The 16,265-nt window shown below is 38.8% G+C and overlaps 1 protein-coding gene across 2 annotated transcripts in view; it reads right to left on the bottom strand.

Annotated features, from left to right (window-relative positions):
• Positions 10,502-16,265, bottom strand: part of LOC109850116 (auxin transporter-like protein 1) — a 6,435-nt gene continuing 671 nt past the window's right edge. Inside the window, exons 2-8 of one of the 2 annotated variants that reach the window (XM_020420041.1) lie at positions 15,689-15,874; positions 14,978-15,090; positions 14,694-14,877; positions 14,514-14,611; positions 14,160-14,367; positions 13,214-13,471; positions 10,502-10,874 (exon numbers count right to left, since the gene is read on the bottom strand). In XM_020420041.1, the coding sequence (XP_020275630.1) occupies positions 10,686-10,874; positions 13,214-13,471; positions 14,160-14,367; positions 14,514-14,611; positions 14,694-14,877; positions 14,978-15,090; positions 15,689-15,874 (1,236 nt within the window). In that variant the 3' untranslated portion in view covers positions 10,502-10,685. The remainder of the gene's footprint in view (positions 10,875-13,213; positions 13,472-14,159; positions 14,368-14,513; positions 14,612-14,693; positions 14,878-14,977; positions 15,091-15,688; positions 15,875-16,265) is intronic. The other variant, XM_020420042.1, reaches the window with a different exon arrangement.

Genomic DNA, 16,265 nt, shown 5'->3' with positions numbered 1-16,265 from the left:
GTTTGCCTTTTCTCCTTCCTTTGTTGCTATGAATAACTGAATTAGATTGGTTATTGTTCGTAACAGGTCGTACATTATCTTCCATTTGCAAGTGAGAATCAGCGAATGATGAATCACATAATATTTGTTCAATCCTTGTACGCTTGATAATAACCGGTGATGTATCCTGAATGGAGGTAGTGCTACAGGTACCATTATCTGTATGAACAACTTTCCTCTTTACTTTTCTCTCTTTGTTTTTATAGGTTCGAAGAGCTGAAAACAAATGATGGGTAGTTAGTATTAAGGAGTACCACTATGTCAAAGTTGTAGTGCGTCAACAAAGAGTGAATACTTTCTCACTTTGATTCCGGCGATTTGAACTCTGTCGAATGATCTGTGATTCCGGCGAATTGAACTCTGTAGGTAATATTATCAATAATTTGAGGTTATTGCAGTAGATTTCTATTGACTATCAAATTAGGCATTAGTTACTATAAAGATATAAAGATTGTTACCTGTTATTCTGTCAATGAGCTTTGGAGATGAAGGTGCTGTTAAAGAACTAACATCCATTGAGCTGCTACTTATATTCTCCATATATGCTCCGAAAGAGATTTTCTCCGAAAGTGCGAATTGAAATATTCTCCGAGAGAATTTCTGGTAAATGGTATCATACATTCCATATATGCTCAGAAAGATGTCGGGTAAGTTACCTTATTCACTCGCTTATATACTCATTATTCTCCATCATATGCTCCGAAAGATGTGCATCATACATTCCACATATGCTCAAAAAGTTGTGTTAAATGTGCATCATACATTTCAGTTTATAAATAACATACTTTGAATCATGAGACGATGAGAAGATATAAATTGTGTACAGGTTCTATCAAAGTCAAATAATATTCAATAAGTTAACATTCCAGAAGTATATATTCATGAATTAAAATGAATTAAAGAACAAAGAAGACCTCAAAATTGAACAGTTGATAAATTGTGATGCTATGCTTACAGAATGTAAAGACAAATATACTGAAAGGTGCATAGTATACTTACAGAATGATTTAAGGATTGATTCCAAAAGTCCAAAAGCTTTTTCCACTTCTATATAATTGAAACCTAAATAGCATAAGTTAGCATAATTTTGTTATCTGAAGAACATGTTGAAGAAAATTGAGAGGGTAAAAAAAACTCACCCAAGGCAGAGGTTATTGCAGTAGAGTTTAGAGTGTATACATGTATTTCCTTATTGCTCTTTTATTACCTGACAACTTATAATATATTATAAATTCAGATTTGCCGCTTTTTTCAGATTGCCGCTCTTTTCACATATGGTTTGAAGAGTTTTGCATTCAACATTTTGGTGGGTATTTTCAAAATTTTGTAAGCTGAATGTGTGGGGCCCGCAATACACTATAGCAACGCCTGTTTTTGAAGAGGTACGTAGCAAGTTTGATTATTTTTTCCACTTGGTTTTTCCACGTATTGCCTCTTTTGTTTTTTTTGGTTAACCATTTATATGTACATGAGGTGTCAACTGCAGAATTTTGCAAGTGGCTTGTGTGGGGCCCACAAAACACTGTAGCAACGATTGGTTTGAAGATTTATTCAAGCAACTTTGAATAATGTTCTTTTCACAGATTGCCAATTATTTTCTTTTTTTGTTTAAAGTTTTTTTCAGATTGCCGCTCTTTTGAACAGATGGTTTGAAGAGTTTTGCATTTAACATTTTGGTGGTTATTTTCAAAATTTTGTAAGATGAATGTGTGGGGCCCGCAAGATACTGTAGCTACTCGTTTTTGAAGAGGTATGTAGCAAGTTTGATTACTTTTTCCACTTGGTTTTTCCACATATTGCCTCTTTTGTTTTTTTTGGTTAACCGTTTATACGTACATGAGGTGTGAAGAGCAGAACCATCTATATGTACATGAGGTGTCAACTGCAGAATTTTGCAAGTGGCTTGTGTGGGGCCCACAAATTACTGTAGCGACGATTGGTTTAAAGATTTATTCAAGAACTTTGAATAATTTTCTTTTCACAGATTGCCATTTGTTTTCTTTTTTTGTTTAAAGTTTACCAATTTATATGTATATGAGGTGTAAGTTGGTGAGTTTGTAAAAGAATGTGTGGGGGCTCATGAAATGTTGAAGAGCAGATCCTGATTTTGAAGAGGTATGCAGCAAGTTTGATTATTTTTGCCACTTAATTTTTCCACAAATTGCCTCTCTTTTGTTTTTTTGGTTACCCATGTATATATATGTATAAGAGGTGTAAACTGAAGAATTTTGTAAGTGGTATATGTGGGGCCCACAATGCTGTAGCAAGCCTTGGTTTTGACAGATTGCCGTTTTTTTATATTCTGCTATTTATTACTGTAGAAAGTCTTGTTTGTGCGGTGCAATAAATGGGTATTGAAATTCGTGTATATGCTACAGTTACACTCTACTGTTCAATTTACTGTTTGATGAATAGTGATTCTCTGATCCTCCTTTTTGTATAAAGGAGTAGATGTAAGTATGTTCTTGTGGGAAGCATGACCAGTGTGAAGTTTGGTTGTATTGGTGACTATTGTAGACACTCCATGACCTTTTTGTTCTCAGAAGAAGCTAGTCAATTCAAAGAAAGTTAAAAGGGAGCAGTCTTTCCTCATAAACCAATCAAGAAATCAGGGGGTCCTTTGGAATTATTAGAAATTGTAAGAAATATAATGAATCCAACATCAACAATCTTTCCACATCAAATTCTCATTCAAAAGCTTATGTTCGTTTAGAGGGTTTTGCACGAAAGAGCAGAGCGAGTCCTCTACTAATTACTTTTCAATAAAGAGTCTTAGGGTCCCTGTTTGCTTAGAAGCATTGAACTAAGCTCAAACTGTTGGAATCTGAGCGTGGATACTAACCTCGGCAGGCGGCATCAACGACGAAGTTCGAGATCCGACGAGGGTCGGGATCAGACGAGGGTCGAGTTTCGGATGAGATTCGAGTAGGCGAGGTTCGAGGTTCGCGCGAGCTTGTGGGCTACGAGGTTCGTGGTTCGAGCGGACGAGGTTCGAGCTCGAACAGACGAGAGGACGAGGTTGAAACTTCGGCTTGAGGCTAGGTCTGCGCGTGGGCTGGCGACAGCCTGTCGCCAGCGTGACCCCCTAGGGTTTTTCCCTATAAAAGGGAAACCCAGATCTCGACCCCCTTATGCCCTAGCCGCGTCCTCTCTCTCTCCTTCGTGTGGTTTCCTTCAGCGGCGGCGGACCCAAATCGCACCAGCGATTTTTCTCCTTCGTGGAATTATTTCTCCAGCTCTCAAACGAATTTTGAGGGGAGATTTAAGAAAGGGGGTTGTTCATTTAAGAGGGGTTTTAAAGGGGTTGTTCTCAAGAGTATTAAATAGGGATTATTCCCTTTGGACTATTAACACCGTAGCTACAGTGTTTGTATTGAGAGATCTCAGTTTGGGATCTGCTCTGGGATTTGTAATTTCTTATTGATTAATAAGAAATTAATTGTGTGGCTCCCGAGGACGTAGGCAGTTACCGAACCTCGTTAAATCTTGGTGTATTTTCTCTATACTGTGTTTCTCCTGTCTTAGGGGTTTCGGCGTAAATTCCCCAACAACTGGTATCAGAGCGTGAAATGATATAGAAAAAATCAGATTCAAATGGGAGTCTTGGCCGCAGATGAAGGAAAAATAAGACTTGAGAAGTTTGATGGAACAGATTTTAGATTCTGAAAAATACAGATAGAAGATTATCTATATCAGAAAAATCTGTATCAACCACTATTGGGGAAGAACCCGAAGTCGATGAAAGAAGATGAGTGGATCCTTCTAGACAGACAAGCCCTCGGAGTCAACAGATTGACGTTGACTCATAATGTTGCGTTCAATATTGCGAAGGAGAAGACCATGACAGGTCTTATGACAGCACTCTCAAATATGTATGAGAAGCCATCAACCGCGAATAAAATTCATTTGATGCGGCGGTTATTCAATCTGAAAATGACGGAATGTGCGTCAGTAGCATAACACCTCAATGAACTCAACACAGTCACAACCCAATTGAGTTCAGTTGAAATTGAGTTTGATGAGGAAGTTCGGACGTTGATACTTTTGTTTTCCCTACCAGAGAGTTGGAACATTACAGTCGCAGGTGTGAGTAGCTCATCGGGAAGCAACAAGTTAAAGTTCGATGACGTTCGTGACCTGGTTCTCAGTGAGGAGATCCGACGGAGAGAGTCGGGTGAAGCTACAACCTCTTCAGTATTGCATATAGAGTCAAGACGTAAAAATTCAACCAGAGGGAACGGACGAGGCAAATCAAACTACAGAGATAGATCAAAGGACAGAAGGTCCAAGTCAAGGAATCCAAACAATAGATCGAAGGCTATCGAGTATTAGAATTGTGGAAAGACCGGGCATTACAAGAATCAGTGCAAGAGTGCACAGAAGGAGAAGGAGGCGAAGTTACAAGAATCAGTGCAAGAGTGCACAGAAGGAGAAGGAGGCGAAGGCAGAGGTGAATGTCACTTCCACTTCAGGAGGAGTGCAAGAGTGCACAGAAGGAGAAGGAGGCGAAGGCAGAGGTGAATGTCACTTCCACTTCAGGAGGAGACAACGCATTGATATGCTCTTTGGAGAGCAGGGAGGAATATTGGGTGTTAGATTCAGGAGCGTCGTTCCATGCCACTTCTCAAAAAGAATTCTTCGAGAAGTATATTCTCTAAAATCTTATATATGTATACCTTGATGATGATCAACCGTGTGCTATTGTGGGCAAATGTGTGGTAAAATTAAGTTGAACGGGTCAGTATGGGAGCTGAAGGATGTCAGGCATATTCCCGACCTGAGAAAGAACTTAATATCCGTAGGCCAGTTGGCTGTCGAAGGATACACCATGACTTTACATAGAGATGATTGGAAGATCTCAAAGGGCGCAATGACGATTGCCCGAGGCAAGAAGACCGATACCCTGTATATGACAGCAGGTGCACGTTGTTTGATCTCAGTTGTAGCAGGCAATGAGACTTAAAAGCTGTGGCACCAGAGACTCGGTCATATGAGTGCGAAGGAGATGAAGATCATGCACACAAAGGAAAAACTCTCAAGTCTAGAATCAGTTGATTTAGATATGTGTGAAGAATGCATACTTGGAAAGCAGAAGAGAGTTAGCTTTCAGACAAGTGGCAAAACCCCCAGGAAGGAGAAACTAGATCTCGTTCACTCAGATGTTTATGGACCAACCACCATCGCGTCCATTGGTGGTAAACACTACTTTGTGACTTTTATCGATGATCACTCTCGGAAAGTATGGGTCTACTTTCTGAAGCATAAGTCAGAAGTATTTGAAGCTTTCAGGAGATGGAAAGTTATGGTCGAGAATGAAACCAGTCTGAGAATAAAGAAGCTTAGGATCGACAATGGCGGTGAGTATGAAGACATCGGATTCAAGAAGTTCTGCTATGAGCACAGGATCAGAATGAAGAGAACCATACCCGACACGCCTTAGCAAAATGGTATAGCTGAACGGATGAACCAAACATTGACAGAGAGAGTCAGAAGCATTCAGGTACAATCATGCATACCGAAGTAGTTCTGGGCAGAATCAGTCAACACAACAGTTTACTTGATCAACCGAGGTCCATCGGTTCTATTGGAGCACATAATACCACAGGAGGTATGGTGCAGAAAGGAGGTAAGCCTCTCACATCTCAAAGTTTTCAGTTGTGTAGTTTATGTGCATATTAGTGATCAAGGCAGGAATAAGCTTGATCCCAAGTCCAAGAAATGCACATTCATCGGGTATGGTGAAGATGAGTTCGGCTACCGCATTTGGGGCAACAAAAATAAGAAGGAGATCAGGAGCAGAGATGTGATATTCAATGAGAAGGTGTTGTACAAGGACATACGCAAGACAGATGAATCAGAGAGTGAGTCAACATTTGTAGATACAGATGATGTCCCGAGTAACCTCTCGGAAGAACCCAATACAGAAGGTACTCAGCCAGAAAAGCCTGTTGGATAGGATGGTGCATAGGAGCCCAACGCACCAGCTCCGATATTGAGAAGATCTTCACGGCCTCCTGTGCCCAACAGGAGATACATGAACTATCTGTTGTTGATAGATGAAGGGGAGCCTGAAAGCTATGATGAAGCTTGTCAGAGTGGAGATGTGAGCAAGTAGGAGCTTGCCATGAAAGATGAGATGAAGTCTCTCATCTCAAACTAGACGTGGGAACTAGCTGAGTTGCTCACGGGTAAGAAGGCCCTCCACAACAAATGGGTGTACCGGGTGAAAGAGGAGCAGAACGGTTCCAGAAGATATAAAGCTCGGCTAGTTGTCAAAGGATTCCAGCAGAAGGAATGAATTGACTACACCAATATTTTTGCTCCCGTGGTGAAGCTAAATACTATTAGGACAGTGATGAGTATTGTAGCTATTAAAGATCTTCATCTCGAGCAGTTGGACGTGAAGACGGTGTTTCTTCATGGAGATCTAGAAGAGGAGATATACATGCACCAGCCAGAAGGTTTCTCAGAAGAAAAGAAGAAGAACCTGGTGTGCAAACTCTAGAAGAGATTGTATGGCCCGAAACAAGCCCTAAGGCAGTGGTACAGAAAGTTTAACGGATTCATGCATAAGGAAGGTTTCCAGAAGTGCAATGCCGACCACTGTTGCTACTTCAAAAGATATCAGTCTAGTTATATCATCCTACTATTGTATATTAATGATATGTTGGTTGCAGGTGAAGATATAGAGGATATCAGGAGTTTGAAACAATAGTTGTCAAAAGAGTTTAACATGAAGGACTTGGGTCCAACGAAGAAGATCCTTGGAATGCAAATCACGAGAGATAAGAAGAGAGGTCCCTTACAGGTATCTCAGACGGAGTACATCAACCGCGTTTTGCAAAGATTCAACATGGACGATGCTAAGCCAGTGAGCACACCCTTGGCCAGCCATTTTCGCCCATCAAAGGATTAGTCTCCTCAGTCGGAAGAAGAAAAAGAGAGTATGACTAAGGTCCCTTACGCCTCATCTATCGGAAGTTTGATGTACGCAATGGTCTGTACGAGACCAGACATTGGCCATGCAGTGAGAGTGGTCAGCTGGTTTATGTCGAATCTAGAAAAAGCTCATTGGAAAACAGTCAAGTGGATTCTGAGGTATCTACGAGGCACCACACAGAAGTGTTTGCACTTTGGTAAGGGAGAGGTGGAAGTGCAAGAGTACGTAGATGCAGACTTTGGAGGTGAAGTCGATCACCGAAGAAGCACCACCGGCTATGTATTCACTGTCAGAACTACAGCTGTTAGCTAGATATCACAGATACAGAAGATTGTCACTCTGTCCACTACAGAAGCTAAGTATATTGCATTGACTGAAGCTAGTAAAGAGATGATATAGCTTCAGGGTTTGTTAACAGAGCTGAGATTCAAATAGGAGAAGAATGTTCTACATAGCGATAGTCAAAGTGCAATTCACTTGGCTAAGAATTCCGCATTTCATTCTAGAACGAAACATATTGGGCTTCGGTACCACTTCATCAGATCTCTGTTGGAAGATGACGTGTTTAAACCGGAGAAGATTGTAGGAAGTAATAATCCAATAGATATGTTAACAAAGATGGTGATTGTTCAGAAACTGGAGTTGTGCGCAAGTTCAGTTGGCCTTCATGCATAGGTGATGAGGGCGGAGCCACACAATAGATGATAAAGAAAAGATAGCCTGCTGACGTCGGTTTGGTCTCTAAGTGGGAGATTGTTGGAATCGAGTGTGGATACTAATCTCCGCAGGCGGCGTCGACGGCGAAGTTTGAGATCCGACGAGGGTCGGGGTCAGACGAGGGTCGAGCTTCGGATGAGGTTCCAGCAGACGAGGTTCGAGGTTCGCGCGAGCTTGTGGGCTGCGAGGTTCATGGTTCGAGCGGACGAGGTTCGAGCTCAAACAGACAAGCGGACGAGGTTGACACCCGCATGCGAACTTCGGCTTGAGGCTAGGTCTGCGCGTGGGCTGGTGACAGCCTGTCGCCAGCGTGACCCCCTAGGGTTTCCCTATAAAAGGGAAACCCAGATCTCGACCCCCTTATGCCCTAGCCGCGCCCTCTCTCTCTCCTTCGCGTGGTTTCCTTCAGCGGCGGCGGACCCAAATCCGCGCCCTCTCTCTCTCCTTCGCGTGGTTTCCTTCAGCGGCGGCGGACCCAAATCGCACCAGCGATTTTTCTCCAGCTCTCAAATGAATTTTGAGGGGAGATTTAAGAAAGGGGGTTGTTCATTTAAGAGGGGGTTTAAAGGAGTTGTTCTCAAGAGTATTAAATAGGGATTATTCCCTTTGGACTATTAACACTGTAGCTACAGTGTTTGTATTGAGAGATCTCAGTTTGGGATCTGCTCTGGGATTTGTAACTTCTTGTTGATTAATAAGAAATTAATTGTGTGGCTCCCGAGGACGTAAGTAGTTACCGAAACTCGTTAAATCTTGGTGTATTTTCTCTATACTGCGTTTCTGCTGTCTTAGGGGTTTCGGCGTAAATTCCCCAACACAAACTACAACATAATTATTTGATTGAGAAGTGGTCACAATTCCAAGACGTTGTTGAATACAATGTTGTAAATATGAAAATATTGTTGCGTTCAAATTGAGGTTCATAGCATTAAAATTTGAAATTGCTTATAAAAAACACATTTTCCATCCAAATACACCTTTGATACATGACTAGATTGTATCTTTGTCATGATGGCATGAGCAAAATTTCAATTCCAACTTGTAACTCCAACCACTGTCATCCAAATACACCTTTAGTATATGACTAGATTGTATCTTTGCCATGATTGGCATGTGCAAAATTTCAATTCCATACCTCTTGCAAAACTACAAATGTGTGACAGTGTGGTGGTTTCTACTGACAAATCTCTATGAAGAACTTTAACATGACTGATTTTTGTACTTTTTTCATTTTACGACCTCAGGACCTTATCTTATGGTATGCATACATGTAACTATCATTAGCCAACACAAAGAGAATTGTGTACTCTAAAATTTTTTTATCCATTCATATATCCTTATCCTTTTAGAATACAATAATATAACTAGAAAAAGTCACAAAATGATCAAGATTGAAGGACATGTGACTTGAATATAGATATGACTATATGGTCCTTGATGAGATTGGAGAGAGATGAGTGTGTCATGCAAAAGTCTCCAATTAATTCACATAACCATGTGGATGCGGGTCTCCGCTCTCTCTCAATCACTCAAACTGTCAGAAGATTGTTAAACACATGCCATGTGGGACTAAAAAAGCTGCAGAGAGCCTAAAGAAACATGGTTATGAACCCATTCTCATCTTTGCTCATCTCAGTCCTCACATGGCAGACCAGAAAACATTCCTCAGTTTCTCTCAAGGACTCCCAGCTTTGTAGCCACAACAATTCTGAACTCAGCTACACATGTAAGTTAACTATAGGCTGGTAGTTTAGAATCTCCTTGAGCCATAAAAATTTATAATTACATTGTAGTAGAATGAGGAAGTGGAGATACTAGAATCGAATCTTTTCTTCATGGAAAGAATTGAGGCTAATAAAGGGTACCCCAGAAAGTTAGACAAGCATGCTGCGAAAACAGCACTTGACTTTTTTGAGACTATATATTCAAGAGAGTTATAACCATCTTAAGAGCATCTCCAAGACTCTGACCCAAAAACTCAAAATGATGTAGTTTTTACACTAAGTTGATGTAGTTTTTATATCAAATCACTATTCCATCTCCAACCCATTACACCAAATTTCAAATAGGAAATATGATGGATGAAATGAGATATGGTTGAAATATTTAATTTGTTATAACCAATTTTAAGGACAAATTGGGAAAAAAACTCCATATCTACAGTATTGCGCCATTCCTAGCGCAACACTGTAGCAGCACCCCAAAATAGCTCAGGTTTTGGCGCTAGGCTGGAGGCAGTTTTGATGTTCTTTTGGCGTCAAAATGGCTTTTTGAAGTAACGTTGGAGACGCTCTCAGGACTTTTTTAGAGTTGGGTAATAAGAGAATCCAAAGGAGTAAAAGAGAAAGCAAATTGGTTACTGGAGTCAACTGTGGCATTGTAAGAGAGTACTTGCTTACATGTAACTAGAGTAATAGCTTCAGATTCTCTACATCCTTATGAAACTGTTTTGTGGATAAATAATATTGCTTATTTCATAAGCCTCGCAATGAAAAGATATGAGATCTACAAATTAAAGAGACGTTATTGGTGGATTGTAGAATTCCTTTCCAATCAAAGACGTGGAAGATTTCTAATGCATTCTGAACTAAGTTACCCACGGAAGTGATACAAACCGTCTTAAGGAAGTCCAAATACCTGAATCTTCACTTCATCGTGCTCGGTAAAGTCTGAGGCTAAAAAGGGGACATACAAAAGTTAAAACAAGCATGCAGCAAAACAACACTGAACTTTTAGACTGCACTCTGAGAGGTTTAGCATCTGAATAACTTTTTAAAGGTGGATAAGAGAATCCAAAGCAACAAAGGAGAAAGCAAATTGGTTTCCTGGACTCAATTGTCACAGAATCACATTCCACAATAATTCAGACGCTACCAGATAACATTTGAAATTGTCACATGACACGTAAAATATGCATATACACGTGAACGGGCAAAGTAAACATAAATAAAACTTTGCTGAAGAAGTAATTAGAGAGTGACTGTTTACTTCAGAGTTCTGTATCCAGCTGATTCTTAGGAGGGCATTGGTAGCACTTCATAAAGAATCCAAATGTCTTGATTTGCTTGAAGAATGTTGTTCCGCTCGCCCATCCTCCAAAACCAAAGCCAAAAACAGCAACCCAAGTCCCTACGAAGACGCTGATCCATAACCTCCATTTGCCGTTGTTGCCTTGGAGCTTTTAGCATCAAAATAAAAATTCATCAGTAAAAAGAGAGAACATTCACTCTTTATTAAAAAATTTATAAAAAGTATATGTACCCGACGACAAACAAATTGTTGTTGAACGATAATATGTTGGGGCAAAATCATAAACATCATTGTCTAAAGGGTTATAATTGCGCATACACCCTCTCCCTGTATTATGACAGTGGAGCAACTTAGACCCCGATATTATTTCTCAAGTTAGGTTGGGATGTAATGGGAGAATCACGTCACAGAAAATTACTTTTTCACCTAAGTTTAACTAGAAAAAAGACTAAATAAATTACCCCACAAATTGAGGGCAAAAACAGTAACACAATCTGAGGTTCAGGTGGTGTTAAGTACAAATAACACGTTAAGGGGGTACAAGTGACTACACCGGCAAAATGCAGGGGACGTATCTGCAGGGGACGTATCTGCGATTAACCCTTGATTATAGTGTCATCAGAAAATAATACACTTTGCAAAGCATCGAAGTAAGATTAGGGACGGTGAATTATCATGAATGGTGCTTTAAGTTCCTGTTATATAATAGTTTATATCCTACTTATGAGCATAACAAACATGATTTCAGGTGATCCAAGGGAGATTAGCATATTGACAGTGATCCCATAAGATATCATTTGCCTTTTCACAGATTCCAGATCATTTTGTTTCTCAATGATTCATCCAAGAAATCTACTTGCTTAACAGCACATAAAGCCCATGTAACCTTGTTATTTTGAACTTACTAACTCCTGGTACGCTCAAATAGACTCATTAATTTCACCCATCGGTAATATGTAACAAAATTTCAGAGAGTAATATAAAAAAAAATTAACCCATGAAACAATGAAACTACAGGGTGGCAAGTTCAAAATAGCGACACAGGGGTCTATGTCCAATTTACTGAATTACTCGCAAATGACCATAACAACATGCTGATGTCTTTGCAACAAATTTTGAGGTTACCATCTCAGCCAATTGATTTCGTGGCGGATAAAGGGGAAAATACAGGTTGTTATTCCCATTATTTGGTTTCAATTGGGCTTCAACTTATTGTAACGGACAAGTCGAAAAGTCATGAGGCCTCAAATGATGTTGGAGAAATAGGCACAGAATTAATGGAAATCATTTTGTGTAAACTAAGAAAGCCGAATTCCAGTTAGAGTTCAACCTAGCCTGATGGTCCCAATTGATATGGTTGCTTAACTTAATTAGAACACGCAATTATTTTTTGATTTTGCATGCATATAAATATTGATATGCAAGAGTACTAGTTTACCTTAACCTGTCGATGTAATTACCAGAAAAAATTTCCATTTGTGTACTAGACAAGATTCTCATTTTTAGAGTATAAAAGTTATAACCCTCAACCCTCACCAAAACTTTGGAGTTTTGGGGCGATGGAAGAGTCCTTTGTCATGGTGTCAGAGCAAGCCAAGTTCAAATACCACCTACATGGATTTAAAGTAGATTTAAAAGAAAAATGATACCGCAATGTGAGTCCATGTTTCTGCCAATAAAAATGGTGTTCAAGCTGCAGGGGCATATTAAAGTATAAAAGTCATAACCCTAAACCCCCACAACAACTTCAGCATTTTGGGAGTAGTGGAAGGATCCTTTGTCATGGCATCAGAGCAACCCATGATGAAATACCAACAGCAGATTAAAAAAAAACGATACCACTGTGTGAGTCCGTGATTCTGCCAATGAAAATGTCATGAAAGCTGTGGGGGACATATTAGTATAAAAGTCACAATCCTCAATCCTGCAGAAGAGTCCTTTGTCACTCTCAAAGCTGCCAACTACTTCAAATGAATAGCACGATACTTCGTGAAACAATAATGCTAAATAAAAAGGTAAGTCCATCTTATTATTTTCCACAGTTAAAACCAGAATAATTGTCTATACACCCAACAACTAATGATATCCTACTTGTTAGGTAATTGAGTTTCTCTAATTCGTGCATTATGCTTATACTGATCCAGTTTCTGTTAATTTGCATTCTAATTTCTTAGCTTACCCGATCCAAGAAAAAGGCAAATTCACTCCCTACTTGAGGCTATAATATCCTTAAGCATTCGAAGATTTCTGGACAAGAAACTCTTCTTCATTTAGCATCACAAGCTGCACTTTGGTCCAAAGACACAATGTTAACAAAATTAGTGACTTACAAGTAACATTTATTCCCTAACTAGCATTCAACTGCTATCAACCTAGACTAGAAGTAGTAAGTAACAAACTAATCAAGGAATGTAACAAAGTTTGGAGTTGAAAAGAAAATAAAAGTGACAGAATACAAACAAAAAACATTTAAAAAATATAGCATACCGCTTGAAGCTGCTTATTTCTATAAGCATTTACGAATGCCACGCAAGGAATGATGTACACTGAGAAGGCAATCAAGAATGCTCCCATAACAGAATTAATCGGTCCAAAGAATGGAATGGCCAAAGCCAAAAACCATATAACAAGAACAACCGGCACCCTTGCGATTGCTTTAAATATAAATCTGCTGCTATAATGAACTCCCACCAATTTCTCCCATGCCAAAAATAGCGGGTTCACATTTAGCAAGAAGGATACATACTGAAAACAGAAAAGAAAAAAAACGTATCAGTTAGAGTCCTATAATCTTAAGAGTATTAACTGTGTGAATTAAGTTGGCATCCACAAGTGTATTGTAATAAAGAAGGAATACTTTTGAAACGAAAGCTAGAAATTTAGAATATGGTCCTACTGTTCCAGAGATAATTTATTGAACCGTAATTATATTTAATTTATGGGTATGAGTTGACATGGATTTGATCATTCACATGATGGAAAGATTTGCTTAATCATGTTGCAGGATTCCCCTATAGCCACATTGAAGCCCCATGAAGCTATGGCTTACAGAAAGATGGAGCTTAGGAGCTCCACTATTTAAGCTAACAATGCTACCCTTTAGTACCAAAATAATAGAAAAGTTCCAGGATTTTTCTCTTTGAAAATAATTCGAGTTCTTTTGTGCCCCACTAATCTTTGTGGCCAAACAATCCTTTGTAATAATTGTTTCCCTTCAATTTAAAACCAAGCCTGATTCTTTAAAGTTGAACTTCTGTCATTTAAAAACTATTTTATGTGGTCCACAATTAAATTTAACATAACTTATCCACTGTATTAACACTTCATAATTTTTGGGTAATCAACCAATTCCTAGACATCACAACCTTTTTCTTAAGTGAAATAAATGAAATTCAAGACGACAATACAAAACCAAAATGTCTCACAATCTGACCTGGTGTAAAATCATGGAGATAATGCAAGCATTTTTAAAAGTTGATTGTGGAAGAACCCCAAATGCATTTGATCTGTGAAGAAGGATATCTCCGTATGCCCAATAAACAGCGACAGAGTCTGGTATAGTGAGTATATAGGTGTACAAAACTGCCGCTGCATATGCCCATTTATACCGCTGAGGTTTCCACATAGCCTCCATCAGTTCACTAAATCAGAACAAGATATAAGCTGATGATTGTTGTAAGTTGCAACAAACTATAACTCATAATGGAAGTAACCAACCTTATTCACTCAGTAGTAAATAAAAGTAGCAATTGTCATGAATAGAATTCGGATATAACTGAACTCTTACATGCAGAGTCCATGGCTTCCAAATGAGAACAGAATGTTGGTTGCACCAGTGAAGAAATCCAACAAATTATTAGGTCCTTGATGTTGAACATTCTTAATCTACAAATTGAACCACAGAAAGCTTGTTAGCATGAAAATTCTTTTAGTATTATGCTACAAGTTATACATATCAAACGAGTACCTGACCATGCTTAACAGCAGCCAGTGTCATGTACAATGAGGTAATGGTGGTAGTAAGAATACCGAGTACTGAGACAATGCGAAAATTATGAACCGAAGGTAACAGAACTGTTGGTACTGCAAGTGCTCCAAATAATATCGTCCATGTTCTTTTGTACCAATTTGAATTCATATAATATACATGACTGTACCACCATATGGAAATTTGTTAATTTGATTTTCTTAAAGTTTACTGCATGGAAAAAAAAGAAAAAAGAAAGAAGAGTGATCATATTGAACATAGACCTGGAACAAGCTATGATCTGAAGGACGCATGCAAATGTGAGAGCGATCATGTTGAACACAAGAACAACTTTGCCAAGAGTCTTTCCAGCAACAAGGGTAATCACCTCGTGATACTGGATGATGAGGATGATATTAGGATCATAGGATTTGAAATCGAAACAGCAAGTAAAGCCAGTTGTTTAATTGTGCATTGTGCTAAGAAATGGTCTACAAGATCTAAATATTCCATGAAAATGCTTATGTGCTTGCAAGTTACAAGAACACAATGTGCTCCAATAATCTACTTGGTAAGATGTTTTGCAAGTTAGCTTTTGCTTGAAGATGCAAACCAAGCAAGACATTGTAGAGCATGACTTGATCACCTGAGTTTTGTACATGCTCAAATGGAAAGATAAAAATGGTGATTTCCTCAAGGCAGAGAGCTAGTATCTAAGCGAACCAAGGCTATAGACAAAGAATAATTATACTTCATGCACAACAAGTGAATATCGATGTGATTCATTACCGTAAAGATATAGCTTCCACGAATCAGGGTAATATTTAAATCACAAGAGAAATACAGGATGTATTACTCCAAATTAGCCCACTACTCGATATATTTCTATAATCACAAGTTTGTATTCTTCTAAAACATTGAGATTGTAGTGTGTATCTCTTCTAAAGAGCTCTAGAATTTATTATTATTTATTACTTTCTTGAAGGTGAACAAACCTGAAGAACATGTCTTTTGTGTAGAGTGCCAGCCTCCCTGGTTCTACGAGAAGCCTCGGTGTGAAACAGACTAAGAAGATACACAGTCCAGCAACCAAATGCACCATAAACAAACTGCAATCCTACTCCAGCAGCATACCCCATTTGAGCAAACGTGTAAGGCAAAGTAAGAATAAGAGAACCCACCTGAAATTATGATGTGATGCCTTTCTATTAGGTAACAATCATCAATCCTCTAATCAGCACAACTATCAGTTGAGCTCTGCGCAAATTAAATAGCCTAAAAAAAATCCAATTCTAGCTGCATTTGAAGAAATTTCCAATTACTAAGCATTCAGAAGCCAAAAGCAACTTTTAAACTACTGGTTACTACTGTTAACAGTACAATTTTCTTCTCAATTATTTTTTTTTTCAAACTACAATCGAATCTACAGGTTAAGGAGCACAATTTACACCCAAAAATAATAATAGTAAATAAAAGATATGCATAAAAAGTTCAGTGAGAAATTTCACCTTTAAAGATCATCAGCAAAACCAAATCACGTTTTATCCTATAATATAACGTTAACATCATGAC

The sequence above is a fragment of the Asparagus officinalis genome, chromosome 7 (genome assembly GCF_001876935.1).
Source record: "Asparagus officinalis chromosome 7, Aspof.V1, whole genome shotgun sequence".
In the NCBI taxonomy this organism is placed as follows: domain Eukaryota; kingdom Viridiplantae; phylum Streptophyta; class Magnoliopsida; order Asparagales; family Asparagaceae; genus Asparagus; species Asparagus officinalis.
The sequence above is the reverse complement of the archived record's forward strand: the minus strand, read 5'-3'. Positions and strand labels throughout refer to the sequence as shown.